Consider the following 21879-nt stretch of genomic DNA (forward strand, 5'->3'; position numbering starts at 1 on the left):
AAGCTGCAGGATTCAAACGCAAGTGTAACTTATAAATACATGTTCATACTTTTATTACACAATCAGAGAGAAAGAAAAAGTGAGAGAGTGCAGGACAGACAGACAGGTGACAGTCTCAGGTGTATACACTGCTACAAAACAGCACAAAAGAAGGAGGACTGTGTTATTACGAAACAAGAAGAGTTCCCAGATGGTACAGTGGACACATGTGTGACTCCTGTGATTAAAGCACCTTTCTTTCAGCTTAACGAGTGAACCGTCAGCTCGTTCAAACACACATTAAAGTCCATTTGGCTCGACACCACCGAACAGAGGCAGCAATATAACATAGCTAACATTAACAGTGCAGTGGATCCTGCTTGTGCCGTGATATTCAGGACTGCAAACCGAGCAGCATCACTGACTTTCAGCCTGTTGTGTTTGTGGATATATGACTGACTTTAATTATCCATAAAATCATCACATTCTCTGTAAGATTAAAGTCAACTATTGAACGGCTTATATTTTGGAGTAAAGGCTTTAAAACCAAGTTAGTACAAACATCACTAATGTCACATAACTTTCCTGACATGTGGCCAACAGTAATGTTTTAATGTTCTTCATTATAAAAAAAACATTTGCGCATAAATAAGTGACATAATATTCAGTACTTACTTCTGAAAGTTTACTCTTCGGCGGCTCCGCTTCCGCCGTTTTTTTCGGCCAAATTATCCACACCACAGCCGCGCTATGAAATCTGGGATATGTTGGGCCATGAAGGCTACACCGACCCATCCTTAAAATTCAGGGAAATTAAGGACGCATTTGAGGGCCGCATTTCGAGCAGCCTTTGAATTGGGACAGCCTTCGTCGTGTCGCTGTGACGTAATCGGCCTAAAGGCCGCATTTTAACGGTGTGTTCACACCGAACGCGATGGACGCGAACAAAAACGCCCCAAACGCCCCTAATTTGACGCGTGCACATTCGCGTCTCAACGCGTGTCCAAGAAAAATCCATCGCGCTTCAAAATATGATATTTTGACGCGCGTGAACCGGAAATGTGGGAGGGATGTGGGAGGAAGTTGTGCCAGACCGGTATCTTTGCAAGATGGCAGCTGTCGAGTTAGCGCTTGAAGAGAGAGTCTCCCTTCTCTATGTACTGTGGAGAGCAGAGCAGCGGCGTAAAAGACGCCCTCGCCCTACCTGGGTCCATCAGGTCCTCCAGAGGCATGAGCAGTTTGGTGAGTTTCACCATTTGCTCCAGGAGCTGCGCCTGGATGACGGCCGATTCCAGCGACATCACCGTCTTTCACTCGGCCAGTTTGAGGACCTGCTTCCCCGGGTCGGTCCCAGAATCGCCCGCCTAGACACCAATTACAGGCGCTCAATCCCACCTGCAGAGCGCCTGTCCATCTGCCTGAGGTTAGTAAAAGTATTTAATACGGTAGTCCTTTATTGATACCTGTGCTAATACATGCTAAACCATCCATTTATACACTGCTAACATGGACGTGCTATGCTAACAGTGAATGCTCTCGGTTTTTACTGATAGCAAACTGTGGTACGGAGACGACTGTTTATAATATTTCTAGTGATACTCAGAAGGTCTCATCAAGTCCCGATTTAATTCGATTTATGCTGTTATCAGTGTTTGAATGATAGCATGTCTGTGGTGTCATATCAATGTATGCGCTCGGTGTTTGCTGATATCAAACTGTAGCATTAGGACCACTGAGTTAACCTTTGTAGTGATACTCACTCCTTTTTATTTAGACCTGGTTTAATTCTGGGATAGTTGAATATTTGTATATAATCACCGCAGACTGTTTTAGATTATATCTAATATATATCATGTAATTATCCTTATAATTACAAAATGTTTTATGTAAGATTTATGTTTTGCAATTTGTAATTTTGGAATTTCAATAATGTATTTTGTAACTGCAGTACACATAATACTCATTTTAAACAATTTTGTCCAGGTTCCTTGCCAGCAAACAACTCCTCCAGAGAGGCTGTCCTGGTGAGGGAGAAATTCATGGCTCACTTCTCGGTGGAGGGAGCTGTGTCTTGGCAACCAAAGGAGTAGCCTGTTTGAAGTCCGAGTGACTTCCCCACAACGGCTCTTTTAAGAGCCACCCACAAACCTCTAAAGAGTGTTCCTGTCTTTTTAAATTTTTCTTAATAAATGGAGCTCTACTCCAAAATAAACTAACCTCTTTTTACTCTCTTAAGTAACTTGTCTTCACTATGTTCCTATATACAGTGTGGTGCAAAAGTTTGGGCAACCTTATTAATAGTCATTATTTTCCTGTATGAATCACTGTTACAATGAAAAATGTCACTTACATATATCATATAGGAGACACACATTGATATACACTAAATATTTACTTCCAGGCTTCATTTCTCTTTTTTTGTGTTGCCAATTTATGCACCTGCTTGATTTAAACAGTTATTGCACACTTTCTGTAAACTGCATTTCACTTCTCAAATATCACTGTGTGTGTCTCCTATATGATATATTTGACTATTTTTATTGTGACAACCAATGATTTGTACAAGAAAATAATTACTTTTCACAATGTTGCCCAAACTTTTGCATCCCACTGTATTAGTATGTTTTGTCATTAGTATAATATGAAATAAATTCTACTTGTGTCAAGTCGGGTGCCAATATTTGCTGTGTAGTAGAACAGAGACATTTTGTCATTATAAATGTTTATTTGAAAAAATATAAATTCATTAACAAAAACATTTATCATAAATATATGAAATGTAACTATTTACAGAGAGACAGGAATAAAAAGGACCCAGCTTGGAGTGGAAGAACCTCAGGGAGAAGGAGGAGAAAAATAAGAACATTGTTTCTGCCCTGGAGAGCTGCTGCCTTATCAGAAAACTACTGATCATTAGGGTCCAATGTTTCCAAATTTAACACAGCTGTGCTGTTTTCAAAAACTAATTTATAAATTTGAAATTTCACGAATTCTCGTGTCTGAGGCGGCATGCTCTCCAGAGCAGGAACAAGGCCGAGGAGGAAATGTTCAGTTGGAGACGGGCGTGGCCTCTTTAGGGACTCCAGGATGGCCAGCTCCACCGCCGATGGACCGTCCTGGGACCCGTCCCTCGCCCGCCTTCGAGCTGTCCTCCTCTGTGGGCCTGTAAAACACAGCACAAAACAACACAAAGTAATGAGAAGGCTGCTACTAGATTTTCATTTTCAAAATTGAAAAAAAAACATGATATAAACAGATTGGTTGTAGATATTTAGTAAAGGTGATCACAAGGGAATTCAAGCAAGTAAAAAGCTGTCAGTGCTTGATGTTCATACCTGTGGGTGCAGCAGCAGGAGCTGAGGGACCAGGGACTGGGGAGCCAGGAGAAGAGACTGAGGACTCTGCTGCATGATTACTTGACTCTATCAAGACAATATTAGATGTTAACAGGTTGAAGACAATAGTCATAGAGAATATTATATTATTATATACTTATTATTATTATTATATACAGTGGTCTCTCATTTATTGCAGCACATGAACAGTAGTCACAGTTCTCACAAGTTGATTCTCAAAGTGAAAACCTTTGTCGATTTTAAAACGTAAAAGTATTATGCCGCGCTTTTTCTCCGTCTGCGGCGCCACTTTTGTGCGCCTTTTTTGCTCCCGGTGCAGGTGTGTATTTCCGAATGAGGCTCATAGTTATGAGTGTTTTTGTGCTGTTTTTTTCTATTGGACGTGATGGTTATCAAAACCAAACATGATAAGTTTGGCAAGCGCAGGAGACACGACATGGAGGAGATTTGTCATTTGGGCTGCAGAATGCAATGCGCATTGTTGAAAGCTGTACGGTGCAATAAAAAAAATCAGCGAAAAGGCGAGGCAGTGACGGATGAACAGCGGGACTACTGTATACTGTTTATTAATAAACAAAATATGTTCCTGTATGACAACACGCATAAATTAACTGCCTACATTAACTCAATGTAAACATACCTTCTGACTGACACTCCCCTGCTGCCTCTTCGGGCTGTCCCTGGTCCTCGGGGGAGAAGTTCTCCACGGTCCGCACCATATTACCGCTAGTCTCCCGCGGGGTGAGGAAGGGGTCCAGAAACCCCATGACCGCGAAGAACTTCCATCTTCTTCCCGATCCTGCTGCAGACCCACTCCTCTTCTCCTTCTCTGCCTTCTTCTCCTTATTATAAGTGTCCCTGAGGCTCTTCCACTTTCTCCTGCAGATGTCCTCTGAATAAACGCATTATCTTGTTAGCGGAAAGGTATTTGTACATCAGTGGGAAATAGCGGGACAGTAGGCGGGCTTGCTAGCTTTTGCGCGGGTTCATCGGGTCAGTCTGAAAATTAAAAAGAAGGAATGAACTTACCAGGTTGCCCGATCTCCTCACTTATGTGTCTCCAAGCTAGGTCCTTTTTATTCCTGTCTCGGTAAAAGTAGTAGCTAGCATCGTATAGCTCCGGGTGATTAGCCACGGCACTGATTAGCTTTTCCTCCATACTGAATGAAGAATGAACGGCTTTGGCTGGATCTGCCCCTTTGACCTAGGTCAGAGCCACGTCACCAGGCTCCTGATTGGTTGTCGCGGCGCGATTTGACGCTGGAGTTCAGATTTTTCCAACTCGAGCGGTAGACGCGAAACGCGCGTATGCACAAAATGCAACACAAAAACTCACGCGCGTGGTTTTATTCGCGAGTCAAACGCGCCAGACGCGCTACACTGACTCGCGTTTCACGCGTTTTGGCGTTTTCGCGACGCAAATCTGCTTCCGAATTTTCGCGGGACCCGCAATCGCGCGTCATCGCACTTTTCCATTGACTTTACATGTAAACCTGACGCTCTATTCGCGTCCATCGCGTTCGGTGTGAACACACCGTAAGGCTGTCACTACCCGATCCATACCGGAAACCCCATCGGTACCCCGCATGCGCGAAAGGTGTCTACTTCCGGTCGTAGCGTTTTATAGTATAGTTATGTATATTTATATTATATTATTTATATTATTTATATTATTATATATATTATTATATATATAATTTATATTATTATTATTTATATAGTTATGTATAGTATAGTTATGGGTCAGAGTATCGGTTAAGATGTTAAGAATAATAAGTATATCTTAAAATGTTTGCAATAATGAAGCATTTCAGTACAATGTAGACAAAAACGAAAAATAAAAAGATAGTTACGGATCGGGACTCCCCGATCCTTACTGCGCATGTGCAAAGTCGGACCGTACAAATGGGGTCTACCCGATCCGTACCGCGCATGTGCAGATGTTTTCTTCTTCTTCTGTTCGTTTAATGGCAGTGTACTCCCCAGTGTACGAGGATACTGCCACCTGCTGACCGAGCGAATGAACCCCATTGTAAAATGAATTGGCGTCATTACAAACGTGTGTTAAATTTGATTTAGTGATAGTCGAGTGTGTTTATGCTTGTCTGTGAGGAGAGGATTGACTGGAATAGTGATGATGTCCGCTATCACTGTCAATTGTCAGTAAACACTTAATCTGGCTGATGAATCTTCACGTGACACATTGCTAAATCAATATTATTAAGTCTGTAATTAGGCGCCATTCTTCTTATTTTACGGCGCTGTTGTTCAATCGGGGAACGCTCTCTGTTGAGGAGAAAAGCATGAATTTGTTTGTATACGGATTATCCATTGTTTAAATGTCCCGGGCAGTCGAAAAGGAGGCAGAGCTGTTGAGAAATGCTAGGAGCTAACTGGGCGCTAACAGTATCATTCAAATATATTGAATGTCGCAATGTTGGCAAAGAGAGGAAGTGACGTAAGATTTGCGCATGCGGGGTACCGATCGGGTTTCCGGTACGGATCGGGTAGTGACAAAGGCTGCAGACCCCAAATCCGGTCATTGGTACATCCTGGCTTGTGTAGTTACTAGGTAACAAAAGCTTAACACTGCCCCTAGCGTCCTGGAGCACTTCCGTTGTGTTTTGGAATTTGCATGTGCTTTGGGGTTTGCATGTGTTTTAGAGTTTGCATGTGTTTTGGAGTTTGCAAGTGTTTTGGAGTTTGCATGTGTTTTGGAGTTTGCATGTGTTTTGGAGTTTGCAAGTGTTTTGGAGTTTGCAAGTGTTTTGGAGTTTGTACGTGCTTTGTCTCTAGGGGCCACCGTACTCCACACTTCTCCTGGGGACACAATAGAAGCAGCCGTCAGGACACATAAAACCGCGGGCATACACATACACTAACTAGGCTGAACTGGATGACTGACGTGGAGTCTCACGCAATGATCCCGCGTCGGTGGGAGCTCCAAGACTCTCTTAAGTAGCTCCCCCGACGAGGCCTGATCAGCAGCAGGTGCGTGCCTTCGGGTGTGGCCAGTCCCCCAGCAGGGCCACACCCACCAGGCCTGAAGGCTCCTATAAACGAGTGCTCAGACACACAGCCACCCACACACATATGTACAAGCATAGAGCCAAAAGGGGAAGCAACACCAAAAATACATAAGATATAACTAGTCCATAACTGCTCAGGGATCCTGGGTTGCTCAGACCCAGAACCCTGACACAAATACCCCTACTTAATAAGAATACTCAATAAATGCTATATTAGACCTCAAGAGTGTTTGTTTGTTTGTTTTGCTTTGTTTTTTTTTTGGGGGGGGGGGGGGGGGAGTCCACTTGGGAGTAACGGGCTATATGGAAAATTTTTCCAAGAACCTACCAAATTTTAGTCCAACATTAGTTTCTTTTACCATCTCTATGAAAAATATAAAGTCTCTCTACCTGCTTAATGCTGAAGAAAGTTCAACAGTCACTAAACGTGCTGAATAACTGGTGCACAGTTGGTTTATTATAAAAAATGAAACCGCTTCCTGCAGTGGTTGAATGTTATGGGTGTACAGTTTTTTACATGAAAGAGGAAGAGTTTCAAAGCCATGACCATGAAAGCACCTGACTGAACACAGGGAGACAATCATTAGTCCAGGTTGTTACCTTCTTCAGTGGCTGAGGGGAGAACCTGACTCTGGCCTGAAGGTAAATTGGAAGTAATGGGAACCATCTTTGACTCATGGAGAATAACTACAGCTGTCATTATTACTATACTACACATCCAAGGTGAGTTTTATATTATTTAGATTTAAAACCTAGTACTAGTCTGCTTATTACAAAAATAATTAAAATGTGTAACTAACACCAATGTTTTATGACAGCAGTAATTGGCACCAAAACCACAGTTTTTTCTGGTGTGGAAGGTGAGAGTTTTGTCTTCAGATGTGAATATCCAAATGGCCTGACGGAGAATTTGAAGTACTTGTGCCGTATTGATGAATGCTCCAGTTACTTGATAATGACAGACAAACATAACCGGTGGGAGACCAAAGGACGCTTCTCCGTGTATGACAACACCACTGGAAGCTTCTTCATTGTCAAGGTGGATAAACTGAGGTTAAATGACAGTGGGACGTACCAGTGTGGAGTGGATATCAGCCTCAAACCTGATTATCACAGCGCCATAAAACTGAATGTTTCCCAAGGTACAGTATAAATATTTACACCACAGTTCTCAGCTGGCTGGCTAAATATGGTCTCCACTTAGGCATATTTCAACTACTCAGAGCAGACTGGTTTCTGGCTAGTGGGAATTGTCTCATAGGACAACCTCAACTGAGATGAAATAAATAAGTTAAATAAGTTAACTAAGGTTAAAAAATAGACGGTATATGTGCTGTCCAGCAAGGTGATGAATTCACAGGAATAAAATATTATAGTTCTTATGAATTCTGTTTGTGACCCCAAAAATAATAGGCCATAAATGACATTCATGAGAAATCAGTCGTACTAATTTTTCCCCTTCCATGTTCTGCTTTCATGAGGTTTCTGTTTCTATAAAGATGTACAGTGGAGTCGAAAAGTTGGACTTACTTTTTATTTTAACTTTACCTTTTAAAATATTTCTATGTAAATTTGAAAATATCTTGAAAAGCTTTAAAGTACACACTTATAAATTAATTTTGTATAATTAACAAAAGCAAATTTGTGTTATTGATTGTGTTATTACTTTGTTACAAAAGGTCAGATTCAGTTATCTCCTTTTCAACAACATTCAAGCAATATTCAAGTGTATTTAAGGACATTTTTCCCCCCCTTTAAGCATTAGTGTAGTTTAACGTTCATAGTTTTATAAGTGAAACTCAGAACATAAGGGACTTTCTTGTCAATTGACTGGAGGTTTCTTCTGAGGAAGTAAACTAAATAAAGACTAAATCATGTGGGTAACATACCAGTATTTCACAGACATGACCGGAAAGGAAGCCATGTCTGCTGCTAAGTAGTTTGAGACTTCTGGCCTGAACAGCCTAAATAGATGGCAGCATTTATGAAGATAAAAAAGGAAAAGAGCGACGCAGCAGCATATCAGACCAACAGCGAAACAGGGTGGTTAGAAGCTATTTTGGGCTTGAACACGTGCACAGAATCAATTTCACTCTTAGCAAGGAGAAGTGGTACTTCAGTCTCATGGAAACTTTTCCACCCAGTAGTTTACATGCTTGCAAAGAAAAAGTCACGCTGCAGTAACATATTTAGCAATTTGAAAAAGAAAAGCATTTTTAAAAATTGAATAAGAATTCAATTAGAATTTTCAACACATTTTCCAAGGGTTGGAGGGCCAGAGACTAAATCCCAGCCACTATAGGGTGGCCTTAAGTACACCCTGAACAGGCCGCCAATCTCATGCAGGGCTAACACATAGAGAGAGCCAACCACTTACACTATGGGGCAATTTAAAATCACAAATTAACCAAACCTCATTAGTTGCATGTCTTTGGACTGTGGGAGGAAGTCGGGGTACCTCTGTGCATACTTTCATTTTATTTGCTCATTTATAAATTCCTCTTTTTGTATTTTCATTTTCCTGTAAAAGTAATACCAGCCAATAGTGAAGACACAATAGAGAGTAAGTGATGTGTTTGTGTGCGCGTGTATTTTCATCTGTTTTATTAGCACTGAGATTTGTATTTGTGTAAATGTTCCAGCATATGAACCTCAGCTGTTGTTCCACCTGCCGCTGGTCCTGACTGCTGTTATGTGCGTGGCAGCACTCATGTTTGTGTGTCTGTTCACATTATGTCTTCTACTGGTTCTGAAACACAGAAGATCAATCCCACTGCAGAATAAAGAGGTTTGTCCACCGCAGACACTTTTAGATAAGCAACAGCAAAGTGGTTCAACACTGTACATTTGCAGTTTCTCATTATTAGTCAGTAACATTTATGAAATGTGAAACATTCATGAAACCTAAAGTTATATCGCAATAACAGGTCAAAATGTGAAGAGGATGTCAGTGATGAGTCATAAAGGTAGAACATAACATGTCATAAGCTTACTCTGAAAAACACACCTTCAGAAAAGAAATAATAGTAAAATCACTGCATGGAGTTGACAGGCTCACAAAATACCTTTACCTGGCAAATGTTTTCTGATAACTATTTTCCTAAAGCTAATGTAAGCTGTGTGTTAGCAGAGATACCTACAAAAACAATAACATTGCTGACAAGTTTCTGAGTTATCTGCTGTAATAACATAAATAAAAACACTTTGACCAACATAGCAAAAAGTATACTAGTAATCTAAAGTTCACTTATCCCCTCATATATGCATTTTTTTTTACATTGGATTGAATTATTTCATGGTTCAGGCTTTAAAGTGTTATCATGTTTATCTTATGAGTAGCAAAATGATTCCCACAAACAGTGTGAGTGAGTGTCACGATCACACATGCATTGTGTCTTAATGCTCATGCCCACTTCTCTGGCCTGATAAAAGGTCTTGATTTTTAGTTTGGAAGCTTTTTATAGTTTAGTTTTTTGTTACGTTTACAATATGTCCCACCATCTCCACTACTTCTTTGGACATTTTTTCAGATTAGCTGAAGGAATTGACATGGAGGTATGTTCACAAAATACACTGGAGAATGATATGCTTGTTTGCCCTGTAGTGTAGTTGAAATCTGTGTGTAATTACTCGTGTGATGACTTCTTTAATTTTCCAAGTCTCTGCTTTGATTAAAAACTGGTAGGTTTTGAAGATGTATTTATTTCCAATGAACCCTTCCTCTAAGGCAGAGGTTCTCAAACTGTGGGCTTTGCCCCCACTGGGGCATAAACAGAAGTGGTGACTCAATAGATTTCCATAGAGTATAAAACCATTTTGATGCTTGTTCATTAAAAAGTTTTTTTTACCACTTATCTATTTTTTTTCAATAATGTATTTAAAATAAATAAATTAATTGAAAAGGACCAGAGTTGAGGATGAGGTTGATGACCAACAAACTGACTATCGTCCTCACTTTTCCCTTACTAAACATGTAGGAGAATCTTTGGCAGCTGTCACTTGAATGTAATGTTTGGTTTGTCTGCTCTGGCCTACTGAATCTTTTTTTAAAGAAGGCTCTGTAGAAAAGGCTCATTCTAAGCTAACAAAAATACAATCATAAATAGTTACTGGTGATGAATCAAAATCTATATACTCCATGTATGCCTATAGATACACAATAGTGTTGTAATGTGTAATTTGACTGCAGAAAATGCCACATTGTTTACTCAGCACAAAGAAAACATGATCTCACTCTAAGTGTTCTTCTGGTATCTTGCAGGTAACGTCTGACTATGAGACTATGATGCCAGGTATAAAAGCTGAGCCTCAATGTTGCTGCAGCTGTTCGGCCCCAAACTGCGGTGATCCTTCATCTTTACCATTACCACCACCACCACCACCACCTGACCTCTGTTCCAGCTTCCTACCAAAGCATCGGGAGTCTGCTCTCTCATTCGGCGTTGGTGAATATGTTGATGTGGATGTACTAGGAAATATCTGCCAGTACCAACATCTGGATCTCAGCCAGTTAGAAGAGCATGTCTATCACAGTCTTCATGTACATAGTTGTCCTAAACACGAACCTATTAAAGAGGAGATGAACTGTTTAAATGTCAAAAGATAATTCTAGGCTAATCACACCGTAAGTCTTAGTAGTGTGGTTTCAATCAGCCTCTCACAAAAAGTACTAGTGATATAGAGTAGCTTGGTAAATATGTAATTCATAATTAAACTAATGAAATGAAATGACCAATCCTGATCCAGATCCTGATTTAATATACTAGTTTTATCCTTTTACAGTGTTTGAATGCCAGACAGACCTGAGTAACTCAAAACTTTTGGATCTTTATGCAATTTTTTTAGTGTATATTTTTGTTTTGTTTAAATGGCAAAAAGAAAAAACGAAAAACAAAAAAATCTGAGTGGATGGTTTAAGCAGTGTCACTTTGCTCTACAATTTTTATAATATTTATCAAAATAAACAAACAGGTTTATATCTGAAGTTTTTCTTGTAGTTATTATTTACTGACCTGTTACCTCTTGATTACTCATTGTGAGAAAAGCGCATGGGAGGGACATGCTGATGGTCATGGTTTTTGGGGAAAGAATTAGACAGAGGAAACTGATGAAAGACAGGAAGTGAAACGAAAAAGAGGAACCCGTGAAGAAAAGCAGACTTGGTATTCATTTAGAAAGACTCGCAAGGGCAAAGAATCAGGGTGATTAAAGTAAAGCCCAAGGACGGTAACAAAAAGAAACCTTACGTGAAGCATGGAGATGACTTTGATCTTTGTGATATTTCTTTTGGAAGGTAAGTTTACTGTCCTCTTTTAACTGATCACTTTACAAAAGCCTTTGCACATTTCATGGGAAATGCCTCATTTGCATATTTAAACACAAATTTTGCGTAACAAAAATAATTATCAAAGTAGGAATGAGCGATATTGAGAAACATCATCAAGAAATTCAAAGAGAGCCACGCAGTACACAATAATCCTGGCAGACACAGGAAAAGAAATCTTTCAAAGACTTCAAAAAGAAAAGAGATGTGTTTAAAGACCTGAAAACAACTGCCAAGAAATTAGTGAATAACTAAGTTGGGAACTGTAGTTTCAAAGAAGACAATCACTGCAAGGTTGCAGAACAAGAAATATCTTGATGCATGCTCAATCATCCAGGTAAGTAAATCCCCAAAAAGTTGATTCTGTTCATCTGGATGTAACGTTTTCAATGGGAGAAACATTTTGTCACTCATACAAGTGACTTCTTCAGTCTCAGTTGACTGCAGGTTTCCCCTATCTTATAAACAGTACATTTGCATAATGACTGAAACTAACACCACTGAAGGAACAATGGGGTGGGAGGACAGTTCCTTGATAACCTCCGGATGATCTGGCTCTAGAGTTGGCAGTTTGTCTTGTAATCAGAAGGTTGCCAGTTCGAGCCCTGGCTCCAACAGTCTCGGTTGTTGTGTCCTTGGGCAAGACACTTCACCTGTTGCCTACTGGTGGTGGTCAGAGGGCCCGGTGGCGCCAGTGTCCAGCAGCCTCGCCTCTGTCAGTGCGCCCCAGGGCAACTGTGGCTACAATGTAGCTTGCCATCACCAGTGTGAATGACTGAATGTAGTGTAAAGCGCTTTGTGGCCCTTAGGGATTAAGTAAAGTGCTATACAAATACATTTGCCATTTGCCATTTTACCATTCAATATGGAAATTATTGTATTATTAAATAATTATTATTCAATATGGAAATTCTCATGACCATTGATCAAAGATGACTGATCAAAGCTTATTGGTCAAAGGCCACTAATCAAAGACCATGAGTACCATTCAGAGAGAGTTGGGGAATGGCTACAATCACAGCATTGTAAGATGGCGAAAGATGTACCCTTTGCTATCCTACTCTGGAACACCATGAAGTCATTGGTTCACGTATGTGGATGACATCTGGGTGAAAATCAAATCTCAGGATGTACCACAATTCACGGATCACATTAACTTGGTGCACCAACACATCAAATTCACCAGGGAGGATATGAAAAGTAGTAGGTTAGCCTTCTTAGACTGTGAGATTTCCATCACTAACGGGGAATATGTAAAAGCTGATGTGTACCGTAAACCTACGCATAAGGATTAGTATTTAAGGTTTGACTCTCATCATCCACTGGAGCATAAACTGGGTGTCATCAGGACGCTACAACATAGAGCGAATACCACCCCCACAGACACAGCGGCCAGGGAAGCAGAAAAACATCACACCAAGAAGGCCCTGATCAAATGTGGTTATCCCAGTTGGACATTTGTCAAAGCTGAGAAGGCACCTAAAGAAAGTCGATCCAAGAGAGAAGGACGACAGCTGAGATTAATTTTTTCTAAACACCGTGTCTCTGTGACTTTTAAATCTTTTAAACCCCAAAACACGCTTCACCAAAAATTGGTGAAACAGAGAAACAGAGTAAAATAGTGTACGCTGTCAAGTGCCAGGAGTATTCCCAGGATTTATACATCGGGGGAAACAGAACAACCTCTGGTGAAGCGGATGGCACAACACAGAATAGCTACCTTGTCAGGCCAGGACTCTGCAGTCTATTTACACCTACAGGCCAGTGGACACTCTTTCAAGGATGAGGATGTACACATCCAGGGTGGAACGCTGGTTTGAGCGGGGAGTCAAGGAAGCCATTTACGTGAAAAGGGAAAGACCATCTCTGAATCAAGGAGGTGGCCTAAGGGTACATCTTTCGCCATCTTACAATGCTGTGATTGCAGCCCTTCCCCAACTCTCTCTGAATGGTACTCATGGTCTTTGATTAGTGGCCTTTGATCAATGGTCATGAGAATTTGCATATTAATGATCAAGGAACTGACCTCCCAGCCCTTTGCTCATTTAGTGGACTAGTTTCAGTCATTATGCAAATGTACTGTTTATAAGATTGGGGAAACCTGCACTCAGACTGAAGAAGTTACTTTGTTTAGTGATGAAATGCTTCTCCTACTGAAAATGCTGCATCCAGATGAATCAACTTTTTGGGAGAAAAAGAAATACTAAAATTCTGCAAAAGACACATCTTCAAGACAGACTGGAGTATGCTACGGATAACATGGAAAACCATTATGCATACTGTATGTGTGTCCTTTGGTCAGATGAGACAAAACTGGAGTTCTTTGGCCACAGACGCACTGCTTATGTTTGGCGGAAAATGGGAGAGGCATACAATCCAAAGCCATCCTCAAAATGAGTATTATGCTGTGGGGATGCTTCAGTGTCTCTTAAATTGGGAATTTCATCAAGGTGGAATAAATCATGAGGAAAGAAGGAAGATTTGAAGATTGTTAAATAAAACCTCAAGCAGTCAGCATTAAAACTGAGTATTGGCTGTTGATTTGTGTTCAAACACATCAACAACCAAAAATAATCATATGTCACTTCTGCTGAAGAACTTCCTCCAGAAGATTAAATTGAAGGTTGTTGACTAGCCTGCACAAAGCCCTGACTTGAATCACATTGAAAGGCTGGGGGGTGACCAAAGTCCATAAGAAATATTAAATCTGGAGGTTAAATCTGGAGGAATTTGAGAGATTTCCCAAAGAAAAATAGCTGGAATTGCTCAACATAAGACTTATTGAAAACTACAAAAAAAGACTGCAGGCCTTTATCCAGCAAAATGAATAAACAACTGACTATTCACATCATAGTGGCTAATAGTTTTGATTAAAAACTGTTAGTTTTTGGTTTGATTAAATAAGTTGGTTAATGAGTGCAAGGACCAAAAAAAAAATGTAAGCATAGCATCTACAATAAAACTATGTTGATGTTTGAAAAAACAAACAAACCCCAAAATCAAAAATAAGCTCCTTGCTTACTTTTGTATGTAAGCAAAATACTGAATATTAAACTCAGTGATAACAAATTTGCACATAATACTAAAAAAGGCTAATGATTAATGCAATGAAATATGAAAGTTTTCTTTTAACTGTATTTGGTATTATAGACATGGACTCTGTGCTGCTGGGAAGTAAAAAGGATTATATATTATATCAAATGTAATGAATCCTTTTTTTCCACACTTGGTTCTGTATGATGCGTAAGAAAGGGCATATTCATAATATGGTTATCTCAGAAACAGAAAGCTCTGTCTTTTAGCTAAGAAGAGCTGCCTACCAACTATTCTTATTTTGTTTTTCTGCAACAGCCAATTCAACGTATGCTGGCTGAAAGGCGGTAGTCCTAAAGAGAAGACAGCAAAAATGGCTTCAGTTAGTGGATGAGCTACAGATAATACAGAGTATAGTTCAAATATATACTTCTGATTATAAACCACAACATGATCTGACTGTTGGTGCTCTGTGTGTGTGTGCGTGTGTTTTTTCTAGTATTATGGGAGACTAAAGCTATGTCAGTAACAGGAAACAAGGGCAGCTCTATCACAGTAACCTGCTCTCACTCCAACGCCGACTCCAACGTCAAATATTTCTGCAAAGGACAATGCACATATCAAGACATCCTCATAAGCAGCACTACCATTTCAAATAAAAAATACAAAATTGAAGATAAAGGAAATACATTCAGTGTCACTATCTCTGACCTGAAAGAAGATGACTCTGGAACTTACTGGTGTGGAATTGAACGAGTTGGTTTGGACACATATAATCAAGTAATCCTTACAGTTTTAGGTGAGTTGATTATATTCTGTACGTAAAGCTTTCATTATGTTATCTGTTCTGACTTTCACGTTTCTTGTCATTGACAATAGTATTTCACAACAGGGTCTCAGATTGTGTTTTCTGCATGAGACAGTGAAAAAAAACTGAGACACTAGCTCAGCAGAGCTGAGGCAAAATTAACTTACTTCACTTTTTGTTATTTATGCACAGCTAACCAAGATAAGGCAGCCTATACACATGCTTCTCTTTCTGGTAAGCAAATGGCTGTGTGTGTGTGTGTGTGTGTGTGTGTGTGTGTGTGTGTGTGTACATATATCTGATAAAGTCCAGTGTGAAATATTGTTGCTGATTTATAAGACCTATAACGTTTTCAGAGACAGTGGTGTATACTGGAGTAACTCTCGGTGTGGTGGTGCTAGTGCTGGGCGTGGGACTTCTGATTTTCTTCAGACATCGAAACAGTAACATCAATGCATCATCTGGTATAAAAAATTAACAAACTTTTATTTGCGTAGCTTCAAAATACTAATTTAACAGCAGTTTCAAACACCACAGTTGTTGTCACTGGCTGATTAATTCAGTAATGTGGAACTACATAACTAACTATTCTCAGGAAGTCAAAGTCGAATAAGGATGAGGGTAGTTTTGATATCAGAGGAATGACTGATTGCTGGTTCGTCTTTACCTCTTTACAGGACAGTACTATGACCTGGTGTTCAGGTCCTGTCAAAAACAAGATGCCTGCAATGACAAGAATGCCTCTCCATCCAAGGAGGATCAAGAAACAGATGGTGGAACTAAGAGCGCCAATCAAGATACATCAGAGCCTCAGAAGGACTCGGGCAATCTCATCTACACAACTGTTACCTTCACAAATCAAACAGAGTCCAGCATGGTTGCACCCGACTGTGTAGCGTCTATAAAATCATCCCCTAAGCCAAAATCAACAGAAGAATCTACAATCTATAGCAACATCTCAACTCAATGCTGATGTTAGACAAAGTATTTCTACTGGAACATTTCACTTCTTGATTATAACGTGTATTTTCTTCTTGTGATTTAAATATTTTAAAAATCCAGCTTCAAGTCATTATTTAACTTCATATCAGGCATAATGTGTAATGTGAAAATTATATACATAGCAAACAATACATAGATTTTTTCAGACTGTTTTTCTATTGTATATGTGTTTTGTATACATGCTTATTTATATGAGACTGAAACTGAGAAAGTGATATGAGCAAAGAAAAAGGGCGTAGGTTCATTCGCATGTGTCTCACTTATCTTTGTTTTGATTAAGGTCCCTAGAATAGGATCAAAGCCCTAATTTGAATTTTGACTTGGTGACCTAAAACCTGATGGATTGAAACCAAAGTTTTAAAAAAGACCATTCAGACTCAGACCATTTACCGTTTGACTGTGCAGTGAGTTTTGAGCACTGAGCACAACACATCTCTTTTTCCAATGATTTAAAACAGGTTTATTGTGTCTAAAATCTTGTTTAAATAAAATCTCTGAAAATAAACAGTTCAAGTATTTCATAAACAACTCAAATTATGCACATTTGTTTCCTCTTTGAAGATGACTGAGCAGTAGCAACAATTTTGCATGCCTTTTTGACAGAGCTGTGATTGGGTAAGACAACTAGACCCATCAGTCACCACAAGGTCTTTTGTAAGTAAGAAGCTGTTTGAAGGAAAGCAGAGTTATACTGTGAGTCTGAATACAAAACACACAGATGATATGTGTGCCCTCAATTAATGTTACCAATCTATATTAATGTGACACAATTTAACTCAAATCCCTTCAAGAAAGTGCGCTCAACATTCTTCTGTGTCTCTCATATTTCTTGTTTGGCAGGATGATCTTGAATCATGGAACCCTTTTGTTTTTTTTAAGAGAGTAAATTGAATTTCATTTGCTCTAACTGCATTGCAGATATGCACAGTTTTTCACACAGCTTTCAAGCTACAGCAGTAGTAGCTGCAGTACATTTACATAATTCCTTGCCTCTGGATGAAGTACAACAATGTCTCTTCACTAGAATATCTGGTGTCTGGATATAAATATCTGTTATGATAAGTATTTTAATCCAAAGATAAGAGGGACATTGTAGACATTGTTCTGTGATGTATACAGCATTTTGCTCCAAGCAGATGCAGCAGGTGATTATCTGGTCTGACGATGAGTCAACACGGTCACCCTTTATCTCTCTCTTTTACTTCTCCCATTCTCCCTCTGCTTCTCTCACTCTTTCTGTTTAAAGGGCCATCCAGATCCAGATCCTCCCTCTGTAATGTTGTGCAAATATTTCAAGTTATGTAGTAGGGACACAGAACTGGCATGCTCTTATTTGTTTAGAAATACAAAATTGTAACAGTGAGGCTATAACAGCTAGATCAGAGTAAATTACCGATTTTGTGACTGATCTTGGGAAAATTTAGCTAAATATATAAAAAACTGAAAAATTATGATATTATTAAAATTCACTCTCTGCATATTGACAGGTAATATCATTATCATTTTTACTATTATCATTGTTTTCAACATAAACTGTAAGCACAGTAACAATGGAGAGCATAATAAAAAAAAATACATTTGCATGATATATAAGTAAGTTAACTAATTAAATGCAATACTTGAACACAAATAAATTTGTCAAGTAGTTCTACTTACTTGGGTACTTGTATTCATTTTCTTGCTGATTTTGTAGCTGTGCTTTTTACTCAATAAAACTTATCACATGTGCACAGTAAAATAAAATAAAGTGGTCAAACAGATTTTGGACAGTGGAACATTTTGGAATTTCTCTGCTGTACACCACCACTATACATTTAAAATAAAATAAAAAAAATAGATGAGATTGAAGAACAGAATTTCACCTTAAAGGACTTCACATACTGGGCACATAGAAATATTTGGCTTAAAAATATGTTTTTGGACTCACCTATTCTTAATGCAGCCGTTCACACCAAATGCTTAATTGCACATGACAGATTTGCAGCTCAAGCACAATTTGTCCAACTTTGTGCATGTGACTAAATACATCTGACCAATCGGCCCACTGCATTTGTTAACAAGTGCCCTTGTGTCTCAAAATGCACTGAATGTACAATGATATTAGACATTTCTATCTTTTCTTGTTTAGAAACATCACAACCAGCCCATCGTTGCTTAGCATTTACTCCACTTTTCTGTAGTGCATTCTTTGAGGACATATTTTTGCAAAAGATGCTTTCACTGTTACACAATAAGTTTGCTTCCAAAAAATTCTGAATTTTTTATTGTTTTGTCACAACATGCTTGGTGCAAAGGCCTTTAATTCAAGTTTTAAAACCTTTCCACCTTTTATCCATAGGCCCCAATTTTTAACGGGCCTAAAGCTGTTGGACAAACTAAAATAATTACACATTCAAGGAATGATTTTAACACTTAGATGAAAATTTGTTTAGGTCAGTGACTCCCTGAAGTCTTGAGCCTATGAACATCACCAAATGCTAAGTTTTCTTTCTTTGACATACTAGGCCTTTACTGTAGCCACAGTGGAGCTGGCGACTCAGTTGGTGGTCCTGGTGCTGTCTCCAGCAGCGGCTCTGGCTCTGCCTCTGGTGCCGGCTCTGCCTCCAGCACTAGACCACATTTCACAGGTATGTCTCTCTAAGAAACACAGAAATAAAGATCCTCGAATCTTTACATATATCCTGAAAAAAAATAATTTTGTGCTTTGATTTTTACACTCACTGAGACTCAGTTGGTAGACCTGGTGGTGGTACTTTCTCAGCTCCAGTGGCAGTGCTGCCTCCGGCGATGGCTTTATCGGCACCCCTCTCTCCAGTGACAGTGACTCATCCACATCCACTCATTCCAGGTGAGGGCTGGAAATATCATAAAATATACATACACATTCTGTTTCATCTATTTTTAACAGTATCAGCTGTCAGATCAGAGACTTTCTTAAATGTGAGTTACGCCCAAATATTTCAACCATTGTCAATGGAAGATCACTAGTCCATTTTGGAGACCTGTCCCTCCTTCAATGTCCATATATGAAAAGCTAAAAGAGAGTGCAGCATTGTAGAACAGAGAGGGCATCGGGGATTATAAATATCACACTCATTAAATCTAATATAGCATGAATGGAGGATCTAGGGTGAAGCTATACTGAAAAGCAGCTTGCAGATGTTCATTGGTTGCATAGAAAGGTGTTTAGCTGAGCCATCAAATCAGCCAGATCTTCTTGATTTACATTGGAGTTTGTGGCCTCTCAAAACAAACATTCAGCTCAACTTTTGAAACAGAGTGTGTGATTTAACAGTCGGAAAGAGAACATTTACTCGCTCAGGATAAACAGACACACAATTTATGGTTTGTATTTTGTCGTTTGTATTTATTCAAATCCTCCTACTCCATCTCAGCATGTCGTTGTTGAGAAATCATCAAAGGAGAGGATACAAGCTAACAAAGAGGTATGTGTGAATGCATGTGTGTGTTCAGTTGCATATGAGCATAACCATTGCATCTATCATCCTGGTCTCCTTTTTCTTAACAGGAAAATATGACAGATCATCGTTATGACGAGATAAAGGAACAGAAATAGCAAAAGACCTCACTGCCATCTGTTTATGCTACTGTCAGTCCTCTTGCAGACCTGGTCCACTATGAATCTGCCAAGTTTCAGAAAAATGGGAACACACTTCCTGACAGTAATAAAAATTGATTCACTGAAAAAGAGCAGGAAGCCACCAGTCCTCCAGCAGCAGAACTAACTCTCTATTCAGACGTCACAAAGGGGCAACACTAATAATAGAGTCACTCTGTGAAGAATGTTTTCTATGTATAAACTCTGTCTATGTACCTAGAAAAGAAGAAGAAATGTTATATATAGTTCTATTAATAAGATAATTTGGTCATATATTTTAGTGATAGACTCTACTGTTTAATGTAAAATTAAAAGCACGTTTATACCAGAAAAACTTGGTTATGTCTTTAATTCACTGGTCATATCGTTCATAAAGTATTCTATTGTTTCAATAACAAAAGAGGTTAAATCTCATATTCTGATTTTTAAAAGCATAAAAGCAATAGCGTCATCTGATGTGGCATCAATCAAAAGTTTAGTTTCCAAAAGCTCTATTGGAAAAAATAATATTTGACTTAGTCTGAAATATTGATACAAGTTTTGTTTCTTTATCAGAAAGCCACATGTAATGATTAATTTGTTTTTTTACTCTTCTTCTTCTGTTTAGGCATTTCTTTTCCACAACACCCTGCTTTGGACATATTTTGCTTTCTTTTCTATGGCAGTGTGTGTGCTAACATCAGTGGCATGTCACTGTGTACAATCATTATTGGGCCATCTAGTCCACAGAATAATGCACAGTGTTGGGAAGGTTACTTTTAAAATGTATTCCATTACAGAATACAGGATACATGCCCCAAAATGTATTCTGTAACGTATTCCGTTACGTTACTAGATGAGAGTAACGTATTCTGAATACTTTGGATTACTTAATATATTATCATGCTGTTTACAACTTCATGAATGTACTATTGCTGTGATTTATTACTGTTACTGAAGGTCCGCGGCTCCAAACCGTAGTAAAGGGACTTCTGGCTAATACGGTGGGTTCTGTGTCCGGCTGGTAGCCGAAAACTAGCTTTACTTTGTTGTCTGGGTCAACTTTGCTAGCGAGAGACAGAGAGAGGCGTTGAAAGGCTGCTCCAACCGAACTTATTGTTTCAGAGGAAAACACGAACACAGTGTACAGTCGAGTCTTAATAGCTTACTTACAACTGGGCTCGTCAGGCACTCTTCTTGGCTGCAGTGGTTATTATTATATTTACATGCTTCCAGCTCCCGTTTTTTGCTCATGACAGCTCGTTCTTTTCCTTTTTCTCCCTCCCTCGCTCACAGACACACAACGGGTATGGCAGCCCATTCTTCCTGCAGCACGGACTACACTGCCTATGATGCTACATTCAGTGTTGCCAACTCCTCAGTAAGGAAAATCGCTATTGGTTGTCCTAAAAGTCGCTAGAAGTCGCTAAATGACGTCATCGCCTAATTTGCATAATTGGTCATGCTAATGTAATTGTAACCTACGCTGCTGGAGAGAGAAATAACATCGTGGAGGAGACATAAAGTGAGCAAAAAACATCCTAAATGCATTTAGAATTTATTTAGAACTACAAATTAAATTTCTTTTAGCAATTATTGTTTTTTGTAATGTCACAATTCCAACCCTGCTCCTTTACCCGGGCTTGGACCGGCAAAAGTGACCCGAAATAGGCACTCTGGTGGAGTTACTTTGTGTGTGTGTGTGTGTTTATAAGTAGTTGTAAACCTGATCCACAAAACAGTATAAGAGT

General features: G+C 39.3%; 4 protein-coding genes across 4 annotated transcripts; 3 read left to right on the plus strand and 1 right to left on the minus strand.

Annotated features, from left to right (window-relative positions):
- Positions 1 to 689: 689 nt before the first annotated feature.
- LOC146516509 (uncharacterized) lies at positions 690 to 2195 on the plus strand. The gene is made up of 2 exons (XM_085163497.1): positions 690 to 1402; positions 1963 to 2195. Exons 1-2 carry the CDS (start codon positions 1050 to 1052, stop codon positions 2087 to 2089), a joined length of 480 nt encoding a protein of 159 aa, XP_085019623.1. The 5' UTR covers positions 690 to 1049; the 3' UTR covers positions 2090 to 2195.
- A 188-nt stretch (positions 2196 to 2383) lies between these two features.
- LOC146516510 (uncharacterized) lies at positions 2384 to 4882 on the minus strand. The gene is made up of 4 exons (XM_085163096.1): positions 4365 to 4882; positions 3976 to 4227; positions 3315 to 3401; positions 2384 to 2391 (listed from the first exon to the last, which is right to left on the minus strand). Exons 1-4 carry the CDS (start codon positions 4492 to 4494, stop codon positions 2384 to 2386), a joined length of 477 nt encoding a protein of 158 aa, XP_085019222.1. The 5' UTR covers positions 4495 to 4882.
- A 191-nt stretch (positions 4883 to 5073) lies between these two features.
- On the plus strand, positions 5074 to 14258 carry LOC146516511 (uncharacterized). Its single transcript, XM_085163556.1, has 4 exons — positions 5074 to 7087; positions 7186 to 7506; positions 9007 to 9152; positions 10626 to 14258. Exons 1-4 carry the CDS (start codon positions 7021 to 7023, stop codon positions 10968 to 10970), a joined length of 879 nt encoding a protein of 292 aa, XP_085019682.1. The 5' UTR covers positions 5074 to 7020; the 3' UTR covers positions 10971 to 14258.
- Positions 11452 to 20868, plus strand: LOC146516512 (uncharacterized). Its single transcript, XM_085163554.1, has 6 exons — positions 11452 to 11657; positions 15220 to 15519; positions 15721 to 15762; positions 15885 to 15992; positions 16206 to 19157; positions 19256 to 20868. The coding sequence occupies exons 1-5, from the start codon at positions 11618 to 11620 to the stop codon at positions 16499 to 16501; spliced, it is 786 nt and encodes a 261-aa protein (XP_085019680.1). The 5' UTR covers positions 11452 to 11617; the 3' UTR covers positions 16502 to 19157; positions 19256 to 20868.
- The last annotated feature ends 1011 nt before the right edge of the window (positions 20869 to 21879 follow it).

The sequence above is a fragment of the Neolamprologus multifasciatus genome, chromosome 6 (assembly GCF_963576455.1).
Source record: "Neolamprologus multifasciatus chromosome 6, fNeoMul1.2, whole genome shotgun sequence".
Lineage (NCBI taxonomy): Eukaryota > Metazoa > Chordata > Actinopteri > Cichliformes > Cichlidae > Neolamprologus > Neolamprologus multifasciatus.

Coding starts and splice junctions, on each gene's coding strand:
- LOC146516512 (XM_085163554.1), top strand. CDS start 11,618: ATGGAGATGACTTTGATCTTTGTGATATTTCTTTTGGAAG. Junction 15,520..15,720: donor AGTAATCCTTACAGTTTTAG/GTGAGTTGATTA, acceptor ATTTATGCACAG/CTAACCAAGATAAGGCAGCC. Junction 15,763..15,884: donor TACACATGCTTCTCTTTCTG/GTAAGCAAATGG, acceptor TAACGTTTTCAG/AGACAGTGGTGTATACTGGA.
- LOC146516511 (XM_085163556.1), top strand. CDS start 7,021: ATGGGAACCATCTTTGACTCATGGAGAATAACTACAGCTGTCATTATT. Junction 7,507..9,006: donor AAAACTGAATGTTTCCCAAG/GTACAGTATAAA, acceptor TAAATGTTCCAG/CATATGAACCTCAGCTGTTG. Junction 9,153..10,625: donor TCCCACTGCAGAATAAAGAG/GTTTGTCCACCG, acceptor GGTATCTTGCAG/GTAACGTCTGACTATGAGAC.
- LOC146516509 (XM_085163497.1), top strand. CDS start 1,050: ATGTGGGAGGAAGTTGTGCCAGACCGGTATCTTTGCAAGATGGCAGCT. Junction 1,403..1,962: donor CGCCTGTCCATCTGCCTGAG/GTTAGTAAAAGT, acceptor AATTTTGTCCAG/GTTCCTTGCCAGCAAACAAC.
- LOC146516510 (XM_085163096.1), bottom strand. CDS start 4,494: ATGGAGGAAAAGCTAATCAGTGCCGTGGCTAATCACCCGGAGCTATAC. Junction 4,228..4,364: donor TGAGGAGATCGGGCAACCTG/GTAAGTTCATTC, acceptor GCGTTTATTCAG/AGGACATCTGCAGGAGAAAG. Junction 3,402..3,975: donor AGGGGAGTGTCAGTCAGAAG/GTATGTTTACAT, acceptor TTGTCTTGATAG/AGTCAAGTAATCATGCAGCA.